This window comes from Synchiropus splendidus, chromosome 6, assembly GCF_027744825.2.
Source record: "Synchiropus splendidus isolate RoL2022-P1 chromosome 6, RoL_Sspl_1.0, whole genome shotgun sequence".
NCBI lineage: Eukaryota > Metazoa > Chordata > Actinopteri > Syngnathiformes > Callionymidae > Synchiropus > Synchiropus splendidus.
The window spans coordinates 18,202,253-18,215,992 of NC_071339.1; the positions used below are offsets into that span (position 1 = coordinate 18,202,253).

A 13,740-nucleotide genomic window follows, 5' to 3' on the forward strand; every position below is an offset into this window, starting at 1 on the left:
TGGTATTGACTCGACCTGCTGAGTCCCAGGTCTGTAAATGTTTCATTGGTTGTCCAACATAGTAGGAAAACCTTCATCCTTGTGAACCACACAACCAACATCACACTGTGAGATGTGTGAAGCCTATACTTCAGAGATGCATCACACGATACTAAGAGGTGGCTGGTTCAGCCTGCAGACTTGGTCTTTAGATCTCCCCTCATTGACCCTGCTGTGAAACGGGTTTGGAGGGAAAATCTAGATCAAATATGGGCCCTGTTAGGTGAAACGTTAATATTGACTGTTAATCAAGTTTTTCTTTTGGTCTGGGCTCAGGTTTGGATGACACAAGTCAAATATTAAACCAACAGCTGGAAGAAGTCGACAAGCAAGAATACGATGCGAGTGCCGCATCATCCCTTGTGGGGCATCAGACCCTGCTTGTGTGGGACACTGCGTGTGAAGCAGCAGCAGCAGCACCGCTCAGTTGAGGTCAATCCACTGACCAGTGATCCATCTCATTCACAGATTCCAGGCTCTGATCGGCCCAAAGTCCAGATGAGCCAGTGTTTGCTACACTTCAAATGTGGTTCTGATCAAAGAACTGGTTTTTGATGTAACATGGCTGCTGGCACTTCATGAGATCATTATTTCGAAGAAATAATGAACAAGACTGCTTTGGATGAACATCGAGTTTCGAAGATCTATCTGATGTGGACAAATAGCTGCAGGGGACAGAGATGCGATAAAGCCGAGTTGTACCAAGGCCAGACACCACAAGCTTGACTGCAGTCAAGATGAAGTCCTTCCTCATCGCTGGTGAGTGCCTGAACCACTGGACCTTCTCACGCGGGTCACTCATGTGGACTGTTGATGACCACGTCTCTGTCTTCCAGCTGTGGGCGCATTCCTGCTGGCCCATCTCACAGGTGAGAAGCCATCACTCCTGTCACACCTGTGACTGGTTCTGGTTCCTCCAGCTGGTCAGCTATCGAGTCAGTACATCTCCTTGTCCTCACCCGAGTTGGGCAACAGTCCTCAGCATAGTATTGGTGGAGGAAGATTCCAGAAGCTTGTCGGCTCAGAGGCAGCTTGCGGGGTTTCTAGATCGTATTGATCCAAACCAGGGAAACTGGTGATTCTTAAGCTCAGACTGACAGTGATCCTCATGTGTGTTTCAGATGGGTTGACGTTTTCTCCAGATGATCCACGGTAAGGACTTTCCTGACAGAGTCGTGCAGTGTGGGCAAGGTACCCATTGAGTTTCTTTCCTTTGTGTTTCAGCCCTCCACGCACCAGCTATGGAGTGAGTGAATGCTAGTTTTACCTCCAACAAGGAGGTTATGTTTTTGAGTCTGTCTGTCTGTGTTCAAAATAACTTTAAAGGTTATTGATGGATTTGGAAGGGAAAATGTAAAATGGGATTCAATTTTTGGAGTGATCTGTGCAGTTCAGTACACAACATACTGTATAGATACTTTTACGGTCTCCATAGTCCGTGGTGGTCTAGCTGTTTGGATTCGGTGCCCTCACCATCATAGCCTGGGTTAAATTCCTGGTCAGGGAATTAAGTTTGTACTTCTTTAAAGTACACTTTTACACTTTACGTTTGCACTCTCTGAGTGCTTTTCTGGTTTGTTTCTTTGGTTTGGTTGTCTCATGCTGATTGTGTTTTTTTTGTCGAAACTAGCTGATGTATCCGTGGGGCGGTGACACCATGATAATGAACGAAATTCGAAGGGACTTGCATTTGTGGTGGGATGAGCACCAGAATGAGAACACAAACAAGGTCGACGGAAAGGCTTTGGTGGACAAGATGGTAGAAGAGATGAGCAAAGTCCTGAAACTGCCACAGTCAGTCTCTGTAGTTGTGCTGTGTGGTGTTGCCATGGTGACACACTCATTCTTCCTCTCTTGTTGTAGCATCATGTGGATTAACAAGCAGTCGCTGGATCGTATGGTGAGCGCCGGAAACATCGACCGAGCAATCGTGTGTTTAGGACATCACTACTGTTGTGTTATGTAGGTGTGGGGATTGAAGTCCAAAGGGATCCCACACTTCCTGAAACAAATGGAGAGGGTTATGGATCAACTGGAGAGGTGAGTGTGCCTTCTTTCGGAGTCACTGTGTTGACAGGTGTGGATGTGTCGATCACTCTTTGTGTCCCTTGGTTCAGTATGGCAAAGCCACCATCGGAACCCAGCACCACAGTGCAGCCAATGCCATTACATTACAACTGGTACTGGTACTAAGTGGACCAAGACCTTGACATTTTTTAGGGTTCCCTCAACAGCTTCCATGTGTGAAGACATCTCTCCAGGCTGAAACTTCTGATCTGTTGACTGCCTGTGATCATTAAATTCCCGAATGCATCAACTGGTCTCTGACTCCTTCATCACATCCAGCTTCTTAGTTCAGGTCTCAATTATAAGTCTGACCCTGGTCATCTTCATTGACTTGTGTGGCTCATGAGGTGCAACATAGAGTGTTCCAGTTGCTGATGTTCCCGGGCCTTCAGAACCACGTGATTCCTCAACAGATCCACTGTCAGGTCCCATAAGTCTAATCCAATCAGGGACTTAAGTCCTCGCCACCGAGAGCAGGAAGTCATCAGGTAGCACCTCCTCCTGTTCTCTCATCCATGCTGTCTCATACTCCCAGATCGCTCAGGTCCTCTCCAGGCAGCAGGTCAGAACCAGAAGTTGCAGTGTGACACCGCTGAGAAGAATGGGAGCCTCGTACGGGAAGAAGGTCAGTTCACAGGTGTCTGAGGTTGCTGATGTCCAGCAAATGTCACTCTCCTGAATTCCATTTAATCCAGCAAACACAGCTGTGCGAGAAGAAATTTGTGAGATTTCAGGATTTCAGGACAATATCTTCTTTCCACACGCACCAGAGGGCGCCGGTGAGACAAGAGAAGCGCACTCGTGATTCAGTCATCAGTGAGTCAGCTTATGTCGCTTGTTATGGACAGCCGGGCCGGTCGTTTGTGTTTAGTTCTGTGACTACTGCTGGGTTTGGATCGGAGGATGACTTGCTACTCATGCTGGCGCTGAGTTCCACTAGACGAACCGAGACCTAGCAAGCATTGAGACCAGCTCCATGACCAGATTGTGGTCCCACCACGGCAGCAAATGCTGTCTCCACTCATATTGTGTGCTGCATCAAGTAATTCGTGGTAGCTTCCCCAGCAGTAAGGAACCAAGAAACCGAACCATACCTTCAGCAAACCCCAGGGCTCAAGACTCCAGTCACATGAAGTAGTTGGCTGTGTTGTGTGTGCACCCTTGCAAGAGTATAGTTGTGTGACATCTGCCATTTGTTACTAGCTACACAAATTGATCAGACTTGACCTCAGTGCTTGGGTCTCAGTTGTTCCCTAGGAGAGTGAAGGTGTTTCAAGAAAGACCTGTCCAGAGCCGGTTCCTGACCCTTGCCCAGTCCACCAGGAGGCTGCTGAAGACCTCATCAAACCCAGAAGACTCCAAAATCCGATCAAGAACTCCAGAACCCACCAGCAAGTCCACCGAGAGCTCATATGGACTCGCCAACGGTAAGAAGTTCTTTCCTTAGCCTACCAAGGATTCCGGTACATTAAACATGCTTAGTGTGTCTGTATGTGTGTGTGTGTGTAAGAGGGGATAAACCAGAGCTCCAAAAAGTTCTAGAATCCAGAAGAAGAGACCAGATGATCCGTCAAAGAAAACAAGAAGAGGAAGCGCAAAGAAAAATTACTCCCCTCGAGACACAGCTGAAGAAGAGAAGGCAGAGACTGGAGGAGGTACACGCACATACACACTGACACAACATTGAGGATGATTTCATGAACATGTTTGTGTCCTTCAGCTACAATCACAGGAAGGGAAGCTTCAGCAGGAGGCGCTAACAGCTCCAGAGTTTCTGAAGGTCAGAGAAAACCTGCGACGGATACCTGTGCACAGGAAGGACGTTGATTCCTAAAGAAGGGTTTGAATGACTCAACTAAACTCATCATGGATGTGAACAACAATGTCAGTTTGGATATATGACCAGACATGGAGAACTGCATCAGACTCGTGTATGTCCATGACCAGGAGGACTCATTTAAGTGACTGTGATCCTCAGTCATTTGAGAGAGTGGACACAAGCAGGTCCAAAGAGAAGAGAAATAAAAGTGTGAGCTCCTGACTGGTTTCCCCCCATGTCCACCTCCTGCTGCTGCTGTTCCAGGTCATCGGCATTGTGCCTAAGGAGGTGAGTCTAGAGCAGGAGGGGGAGTCAGACTCTCTGGTTTCCAGTGCTCCAATACCATTCCCCAGTTTCTCCACGGGTCATGACTGTCAAGCTCAGCACACCTCTGGTCACCAGTGGAGACTTAACTGGGTCCATTAGTCTACAGTGTGCAGGTATTCTGTTCACAAGCTTGGGTATGTGGCCTGCCCACCTCAGGTGTTCAGTTCTATGAGAAATCCTCTGCCACTGAGCCTTGGGCCAGGATGAAAACAGGCCTGGAAGAGGACTGAGCAGACCACATCATGTTCCTTTGCCTCATTGTCGTGGACCACGGTCGGTGGAAGATCCATAGATTTTTCATGGAAGTGAAATAACTTCAGACGCAGAGCAGTCCAAAATCTAAATTTAATACACCCGCTCCTATCGCTGGTTCTTTGCTCAGGTTTGGCTTTTACTGGCAGCATCATCTACAAATGAGGTCTGTTAGACCTTGCCCTCTAGTGGTGGTGTCGAACTTGAGGCGAGTATCAGGATCTAGAGCACATTTTCCAACGTCTTAACCACTCAATTTAATTAATTTTGGTCCAGCTTCAACTCGTGAGTGTGAAATTCCAGAGTTAAAATGCAACCGTCCACTGCACGCTCTCTTGATAACCCTTTCTTCAGTTATTAAGAAGAGAGGTAAAGAACACTTGAAATGCAACATAAAGGTCAACAATAATTTGCTTTATCTCCCCAGCATATTATACATGAGCATTCAATTGATGCATTACTGGTGTCATGGTCCCACCACCTGTGAATCATGTTGGAAAAACAGACAAGGTTCTATTGCAGACTTTTGTTGGTCTGAACTCTGTCTTGGTATTGACTCGACCTGCTGAGTCCCAGGTCTGTAAATGTTTCATTGGTTGTCCTACATAGTAGGAAAACCTTCATCCTTGTGAACCACACAACCAACATCACACTGTGAGATGTGTGAAGCCTATACTTCAGAGATGCACCACACGATACTAAGAGGTGGCTGGTTCGGCCTGCAGACTTGGTCTTTAGATCTCCCCTCATTGACCCTGCTGTGAAACGGGTTTGGAGGGAAAATCTAGATCAAATATGGGCCCTGTTAGGTGAAACGTTAATATTGACTGTTGATCAAGTTTTTCTTTTGGTCTGGGCTCAGGTTTGGATGACACAAGTCAAATATTAAACCAACAGCTGGAAGAAGTCGACAAGCAAGAATACGATGCGAGTGCCGCATCATCCCTTGAGGGGCATCAGACCCTGCTTGTGTGGGACACTGCGTGTGAAGCAGCAGCAGCAGCACCGCTCAGTTGAGGTCAATCCACTGACCAGTGATCCATCTCATTCACAGATTCCAGGCTCTGATCGGCCCAAAGTCCAGATGAGCCAGTGTTTGCTACACTTCAAATGTGGTTCTGATCAAAGAACCGGTATTTGATGTAACATGGCTGCTGGCACTTCATGAGATCAGTATTTCGAAGAAATAATGAACAAGACTGCTTTGGATGAACATCGAGTTTCGAAGATCTTTCTGATGTGGACAAATAGCTGCAGGGGACAGAGATGCGATAAAGCCGAGTTGTACCAAGGCCAGACACCACAAGCTTGACTGCAGTCAAGATGAAGTCCTTCCTCATCGCTGGTGAGTGCCTGAACCACTGGACCTTCTCACGCGGGTCACTCATGTGGACTGTTGATGACCACGTCTCTGTCTTCCAGCTGTGGGCGCATTCCTGCTGGCCCATCTCACAGGTGAGAAGCCATCACTCCTGTCACACCTGTGACTGGTTCTGGTTCCTCCAGCTGGTCAGCTATCGAGTCAGTACATCTCCTTGTCCTCACCCGAGTTGGGCAACAGTCCTCAGCATAGTATTGGTGGAGGAAGATTCCAGAAGCTTGTCGGCTCAGAAGCAGCTTGCGGGGTTTCTAGATCGTATTGATCCAAACCAGGGAAACTGGTGATTCTTAAGCTCAGACTGACAGTGATCCTCATGTGTGTTTCAGATGGGTTGACGTTTTCTCCAGATTATCCACGGTAAGGACTTTCCTGACAGAGTCGTGCAGTGTGGGCAAGGTACCGATTGAGTTTCTTTCCTTTGTGTTTCAGCCCTCCACGCACCAACTATGGAGTGAGTGAATGCTAGTTTTACCTCCAACAAGGAGGTTATGTTTTTGAGTCTGTCTGTCTGTGTTCAAAATAACTTTAAAGGTTATTGATGGATTTGGAAGGGAAAATGTAAAATGGGATTCCATTTTTGGAGTGATCTGTGCAGTTCAGTACACAACATACTGTATAGATACTTTTACGGTCTCCATAGCCCGTGGTGGTCTTGAGGTTACCCAGGCTATGGTGCCCTCACCACCATAGCCTGGGTTAAATTCCTGGTCAGGGAATTAAGTTTGTACTTCTTTAAAGTACACTTTTACACTTTACGTTTGCACTCTCTGAGTGCTTTTCTGGTTTGTTTCTTTGGTTTGGTTGTCTCATGCTGATTCTGTTTTTTTTGTCGAAACCAGCTGATGTATTCGTGGGGCAATGACATCATCACGAAGCAACTTCGAAGGGACTTGCATTTGTGGTGGGATGAGCACCAGAATGAGAACACAAACAAGGCCGACGGAAAGGCTTTGGTGGACAAGATGGTAGAAGAGATGAGCAAAGTCCTGCAACTGCCACAGTCAGTCTCTGTCGTTGTGCTGTGTGGTGTTGCCATGGTGACACACTCATTTTTCCTCTCTTGCTGTAGCATCATCTGGACTACCAAGAGGTGGCTGGATAGTATGGTGAGCGCCGGAAACATCGACCGAGCAATCGTGTGTTTAGGACATCACTACTGTTGTGTTATGTAGGTGTGGGGAATGAAGTCCAAAGGGATCCCACACTTCCTGAAACAAATGGAAAGGGTTATGGATGAACTGGAGAGGTGAGTGTGCCTTCTTTCGGAGTCACTGTGTTGACAGGTGTGGATGTGTCGATCACTCTTTGTGTCCCTTGGTTCAGGTTGGCAAAGCCACCACCGGAACCCATCACCACAGTGCCCGCAATGCCATCAAATTACTACTGGTACTACTAAGTGGACCAAGACCTTGACATTTTTGAGGGTTCCCTCAACAGCTTCCATGTGTGAAGACATCTCTCCAGGCTGAAACTTCTGATCTGTTGACTGCCTGTGATCATTAAATTCCCGAATGCATCAACTGGTCTCTGACTCCTTCATCACATCCAGCTTCTTAGTTCAGGTCTCAATTATAAGTCTGACCCTGGTCATCTTCATTGACTTGTGTGGCTCATGAGGTGCAACATAGAGTGTTCCAGTTGCTGATGTTCCCGGGCCTTCAGAACCACGTGATCCCTCAACAGATCCACTGTCAGGTCCCATCAGTCTAATCCAATCAGGGACTTAAGTCCTCGCCACCGAGAGCAGGAAGTCATCAGGTAGCACCTCCTCCTGTTCTCTCATCCATGCTGTCTCATACTCCCAGATCGCTCAGGTCCTCTCCAGGCAGCAGGTCAGAACCAGAAGTTGCAGTGTGACACCGCTGAGAAGAATGGGAGCCTCGTACGGGAAGAAGGTCAGTTCACAGGTGTCTGAGGTTGCTGATGTCCAGCAAATGTCACTCTCCTGAATTCCATTTAATCCAGCAAACACAGCTGTGCGAGAAGAAATTTGTGAGATTTCAGGATTTCAGGACAATATCTTCTTTCCACACGCACCAGAGGGCGCCGGTGAGACAAGAGAAGCGCACTCGTGATTCAGTCATCAGTGAGTCAGCTTATGTCGCTTGTTATGGACAGCCGGGCCGGTCGTTTGTGTTTAGTTCTGTGACTACTGCTGGGTTTGGATCGGAGGATGACTTGCCACTCATGCTGGCGCTGAGTTCCACTAGACGAACCGAGACCTAGCAAGCATTGAGACCAGCTCCATGACCAGATTGTGGTCCCACCACGGCAGCAAATGCTGTCTCCACTCATATTGTGTGCTGCATCAAGTAATTCGTGGTAGCTTCCCCAGCAGTAAGGAACCAAGAAACCGAACCATACCTTCAGCAAACCCCAGGGCTCAAGACTCCAGTCACATGAAGTAGTTGGCTGTGTTGTGTGTGCACCCTTGCAAGAGTATAGTTGTGTGACACCTGCCATTTGTTACTAGCTACACAAATTGATCAGACTTGACCTCAGTGCTTGGGTCTCAGTTGTTCCCCAGGAGAGTGAAGGTGTTTCAAGAAAGACCTGTCCAGAGCCGGTTCCTGACCCTTGCCCAGTCCACCAGGAGGCTGCTGAAGACCTCATCAAACCCAGAAGACTCCAAAATCCGATCAAGAACTCCAGAACTCACCAGCAAGTCCACCGAGAGCTCATATGGACTCGCCAACGGTAAGAAGTTCTTTCCTTAGCCTACCAAGGATTCCGGTACATTAAACATGCTTAGTGTCTGTATGTGTGTGTGTGTGTAAGGGGAGATAAACCAGAGCTCCAAAAAGTTCTAGAATCCAGAAGAAGAGACCAGATGATCCGTCAAAGAAAACAAGAAGAGGAAGCGCAAAGAAAAATTACTCCCCTCGAGACACAGCTGAAGAAGAGAAGGCAGAGACTGGAGGAGGTACACGCACATACACACTGACACAACATTGAGGACGATTTCATGAACATGTTTGTGTCCTTCAGGTACAATCACAGGAAGGGAAGCTTCAGCAGGAGGCGCTAACAGCTCCAGAGTTTCTGAAGGTCAGAGAAAACCTGCGACGGATACCTGTGCACAGGAAGGACGTTGATTCCTAAAGAAGGGTTTGAATGACTCAACTAAACTCATCATGGATGTGAACAACAATGTCAGTTTGGATATATGACCAGACATGGAGAACTGCATCAGACTCGTGTATGTCCATGACCAGGAGGACTCATTTAAGTGACTGTGATCCTCAGTCATTTGAGAGAGTGGACACAAGCAGGTCCAAAGAGAAGAGAAATAAAAGTGTGAGCTCCTGACTGGTTTCCCCCCATGTCCACCTCCTGCTGCTGCTGTTCCAGGTCATCGGCATTGTGTCTAAGGAGGTGAGTCTAGAGCAGGAGGGGGAGTCAGACTCTCTGGTTTCCAGTGCTCCAATACCATTCCCCAGTTTCTCCACAGGTCATGACTGTCAAGCTCAGCACACCTCTGGTCACCAGTGGAGACTTAACTGGGTCCATTAGTCTACAGTGTGCAGGTATTCTGTTCACAAGCTTGGGTATGTGGCCTGCCCACCTCAGGTGTTCAGTTCTATGAGAAATCCTCTGCCACTGAGCCTTGGGCCAGGATGAAAACAGGCCTGGAGGAGGACTGAGCAGACCACATCATGTTCCTTTGCCTCATTGTCGTGGACCACGGTCGGTGGAAGATCCATAGATTTTTCATGGAAGTGAAATAAGTTCAGACGCAGAGCAGTCCAAAATCCAAATTTAATACACCACTGATCAGCCAGAACCCTCCAGGTGGGAACTGGACCTCTCCGCCCCCTCAGTCCGGTCAGGGTGCTCCACGCTTGAGTCCACTTGGCTTGGCCCGGACATCTGCATGAAGAGCTCCTGCAGTTCTGTGATGTCACTCTCTTGGTGCGGCAGGTGTGGAGAAGGGTGCTGGTCCCGCTCCTGGATGAAGTCCCACAGGCTGACCCGGTTCATGAACTGAAAAACAGAGTCCGGTTAAGGCCTGGAGGACACAGGTGTACATCGGTCAGAACTCACCCGTACACTCCCCTCTGAGCTCAGCTGCTTCCTGGGTTTGTCCGGTTCTGCCAGGGACCCATCTGGAAATGCATGCCGGTACAGACATTTGGCTCCAAAAGGACACGCACCCCGACCCTGATCAAAGAACCGGCAGGCCTTTTTACTGTGGAGACAGAATCAGAAGTGAAGAAGACCTAATGCTGGTCAATGTTCTCCTTCTCCCTGACCCATGCCACCCTCACTGGAACTAGTCAGAGCTCCTACTGGACCCCCTTTGCCATCTTCGTGCAGAACTCTGGGCAGAATACAATTTCCCAGAGTGCGACTTTGGTTCTAGTACTGGAACACATATGAATTTGACTAGTTTTTAATAAAATTATCTGAAGGACATAACTGACCCGACTTCTGACTTGAAGAGTTCTATGAGCTGGTTCTTTTCGTTCTGGTCCTCGACCCAGTATACTGATGGGATGACAAACTCTGAGATGATCCGGCACTCTGGACATGATCTGCCGAAGACAAACCACATCAGGACAAAACAGGGGCGACGCGAACAGCAGAAGACTCTTGTCACAGCCACATACTTCACTATCTGGTTTTGGAAGGTCCGGGTGCAGCGCCACTGACGGATACAGGACAGACAGAAGGTGTGACAGCAGGAGGACAAGATCCCAAACCTTCGCTCGGAGGGTCTTATCTTCTGGACCACCACCTCCATGCAAATGGAACACACCTGCACCAGAACCAATGTTAGAAAACATCTAAAACTAGAAGCGGGACGAGAATCTCAAACTGACCTTGTCCTCACTCAGCTGAGCAGCAAATGCCTTTTCCATGTCTGCCTCAAAGTCCTGAAGGCACTTCTGCAGACACACACACACACACACATTTGCATTGCTATGCCTGTGGGGACATTGTGAGGTTTCTCATCTTACCTTGAACCTAACCATCCAAAACAAATAGCTCACCTTAACCAGGATTCTGCACCAAACCTTATTATAATGACACAGTTATTTTGAAGTCTTCATCTTCAAATGGAGGTTTGGAAGACATATATCTCCCCACGAGGACAGTGTTTTTGTCAGGAATTGGTCCCCACAAGGTAGTATAAACAAGCACGCACACACCTTCCTGTGTTCCTTCCTCTGGGCCGGGTCCAGCGGATGCAGCACCATTCGTCCACACACATCACATGGGTCACCATGAAGGTAAGGACAGCTGTCTCCATGGAAACACTGTCCGGCAGCGGCATAAGGACACAGGGCCGGGGTGGCCCCGCATTGTGCACCCAGTGCCCCAAGACTCCACCCAGTGTCCTGCTCCGGATCCAGACCTGTCTTGATTGCCGCCAAGTACGACTGAGGGTTGGGCGGAGTCCCTTCACTCCAGGACACGGCTCCAGCATGTCCACCTGTCAGAGGCAGAGGATGAGTCACATGATGCCATGCACAGCTGTGTACTGATCACCTGGGACAATGGCGCTGAGAACAGGGTGGAGCAGGACGATCTTTACCTGAGTCCCTTTTCACTGCTTGTTTTCTCGGTGGTGCTGATCCACTGCCCCAGCCTCTGACTGGCTGCTCATTTGAATCTGTGCCTCTTGCTCCTCTCACTGGTAACTTCACGTGATCGTACCTGCACATATTCACGTTGGTCAGACCGAGAGGTGATGGGCAGAGGGCTGAGAGTGGCTCACCTGCAGCGCTCACCGTAGCTACACAGTCCTTTCTGGTAGAACTTGCAGATGGCGGAGGGGCGGCTGTTTGCCAGGTCGTGAGAGAACATACAGTTGCTCCCCTCTCTACACACTCCGTGTATGAAGTACCTGACACACAGCGTGACGTCATCACCCCGCCAGACACACGCGATGATGCCATTGACATAAATACAAAGTATTTTGCAACACGTGTATTTGACATATCGATAAAACACACCCGTTAACCACAAATGCGCTCACGTCACGTCCACGGAGGACAAAACCGGAACTGACCTGCAGGTCACGTGCCTGGTGCTCATCTCGCGGCTGTTTTCGTTCACCAGATATTTCTTATTAAAATGGAACTGTTCCGCCGTCCGCGTGAGCAGGAAACTTCTGGTTCTGCGAGGACTCTCTGTCACTCAGACCACGACGCCATGACACTCTCACCGGAAGTAGGCTGATGACGTCATTTTTACATCGCTATATTTTCACCACCGATCTGAAATTTGGGTGTAGGCATCAGTTTTTGAACTCGGTTGGAAATGACGTCATCTATCCAACGACACGTCGAGACACTATTCCTTCTTTTTTTTTCAAGTCACGTGTGGTGACCGCCCACAACGGTGGACTGCCCGCTGTTTCCGGTGCGACCGGCCTGTGGTCATGGAGCTCGGTGACTTGGTTCGGTTTCGACACTGTGGGCGAACGGTCTACGTTTTGGCGGACTCTACTGTGAGTCCACGATGTCCGCACTGTGGCAACGAGGTCCGATTCGGCCTGTCCGATGCGCCGGTTCGAGTCCACTGCCCGATTGAAAATGGACACAGCACGAGCTGCTGCTTCCTGGTGTCGTCACAGCTCGGACTTGCGGGACTCAGGCGAGATTGTTTGCTTTATCATTTATTCATATTCCGAAACCATTTCAATCTGACATACAGTGATCAAGCCCTGGCTTTTTCCTTTTTTCTTCCCCATTTTTTCTTTTTTATTGCCAAAATTAAACATACTGTACAGTCATGAACACGCCCTTTACAATGTCAAATCACTCTACAGGTATATGTGGATGGACGATATAAGTATCATAAACATAAATGATACATGAAAATGACAATAATAAATTAATAAATTACAAAACAAAAAATAAATAAAGAAATGAGACAGGATGTTAAACAACCTATACACATTAACGCTATAGGGCATAATGGTTTTAATGAACATTTTAATTTGAGAGCAAGAAAATTAGCATATTTAGATTTATGGATGTGGAACTTGCTAGCCAGGGCAACTCACAGCTCACTTTCTTCTCTCCCCAGTGCTGACAATGAGGCGGAGCTTCATGTTGGCGTGTCAAACTCTACAGGTACATCCTGCGTACCTTTGTATCGGAGGGTCTGAAGTTGAAGGCCTCACAAGCCATCTGTTGCTTGCAGGTGTGGTCTTCAGTTACTCAGGCTCCGGGGTTCAGCGACAGCAGCAGGGCTGGACACACTGTGTGGTCATTCCTTTGGTGGCTCCAGCCAACCAGGACCTGCATTTCATGGCTCAGTGGGACAGAGATCTGGAGACATTTGCTGCCCAGGACTGCTGGACTCCAGAGAGGTCTGTGTCACACCACTGACTCTGTCTCTGTTCACCCATTTCACTCACTCATGTTTGACCCAGGTTTGAGGAGCAGAGGCGCTTTGGCTCGTGTTGCTATGGTTTTGCTCTCGGCTTCATCAACCAGGTGATGATGTCTGAAGGGAAGCAGCCTATCAGCAGCCAGGATTTCACAGCTCGGTGGGTTCTGCCAAAGACAGAGAGGATGGCTAAGTTCTTGTCCTTGTGGGAGCTTGTTCGTCGTGATGGTTACTTCAGTACAAATCCCAGCTTCAGTTCATAACTTCAGTTAAGTCACAAGCCAGTGACTTTACTGCCCCCTGCTGCTTAGAAACGTGACCCGCACCTACTGGACCTCTGCGTCAGACCTGAAGTGTCTTTAGTTCGGACAATGCACTCGTTAGTTTTTCGACGAGGTTGATGATTTCAACTTCGTGACCCAGACTGGTGTCAACTCTTGACCTTCGTCACCAGAGCATCCCAGCTCAATTTCAGAGGTGAAAGCTGATAGGTCAGTCCAGCTGTTGCCTG

The 13,740-nt window shown here is 48.4% G+C and overlaps 4 protein-coding genes across 5 annotated transcripts; 3 read left to right on the forward strand and 1 right to left on the reverse strand.

Moving 5' to 3' along the window:
- The first annotated feature begins 2,707 nt into the window (after nt 1–2,707).
- LOC128760479 (protein FAM107B-like) lies at nt 2,708–3,969 on the forward strand. The gene is made up of 4 exons (XM_053867911.1): nt 2,708–2,731; nt 3,364–3,533; nt 3,617–3,761; nt 3,827–3,969. The coding sequence occupies exons 1-4, from the start codon at nt 2,708–2,710 to the stop codon at nt 3,938–3,940; spliced, it is 453 nt and encodes a 150-aa protein (XP_053723886.1). The 3' UTR covers nt 3,941–3,969.
- Nucleotides 3,970–7,628: 3,659 nt separating this feature from the next.
- LOC128760157 (protein FAM107B-like) lies at nt 7,629–10,292 on the forward strand. Of its 2 annotated transcripts, XM_053867199.1 has the most exons (5): nt 7,629–7,780; nt 7,926–7,971; nt 8,402–8,582; nt 8,664–8,808; nt 8,874–10,292. In XM_053867199.1, the coding sequence occupies exons 1-5, from the start codon at nt 7,757–7,759 to the stop codon at nt 8,985–8,987; spliced, it is 510 nt and encodes a 169-aa protein (XP_053723174.1). In that variant the 5' UTR covers nt 7,629–7,756; the 3' UTR covers nt 8,988–10,292. The 2 variants fall into 2 exon arrangements, with proteins under 2 accessions (XP_053723174.1, XP_053723173.1); XM_053867198.1 differs by having other exon boundaries at nt 7,629–7,971.
- Nucleotides 8,963–12,388, reverse strand: mkrn2 (makorin, ring finger protein, 2). Its single transcript, XM_053867161.1, has 9 exons — nt 11,902–12,388; nt 11,608–11,736; nt 11,425–11,546; nt 11,039–11,322; nt 10,709–10,774; nt 10,496–10,644; nt 10,310–10,420; nt 9,930–10,074; nt 8,963–9,869 (listed from the first exon to the last, which is right to left on the reverse strand). The coding sequence occupies exons 1-9, from the start codon at nt 11,925–11,927 to the stop codon at nt 9,660–9,662; spliced, it is 1,242 nt and encodes a 413-aa protein (XP_053723136.1). The 5' UTR covers nt 11,928–12,388; the 3' UTR covers nt 8,963–9,659.
- Nucleotides 11,757–13,502, forward strand: mkrn2os.1 (MKRN2 opposite strand, tandem duplicate 1). Its single transcript, XM_053867191.1, has 4 exons — nt 11,757–12,488; nt 12,924–12,970; nt 13,041–13,209; nt 13,273–13,502. The coding sequence occupies exons 1-4, from the start codon at nt 12,274–12,276 to the stop codon at nt 13,490–13,492; spliced, it is 651 nt and encodes a 216-aa protein (XP_053723166.1). The 5' UTR covers nt 11,757–12,273; the 3' UTR covers nt 13,493–13,502.
- The last annotated feature ends 238 nt before the right edge of the window (nt 13,503–13,740 follow it).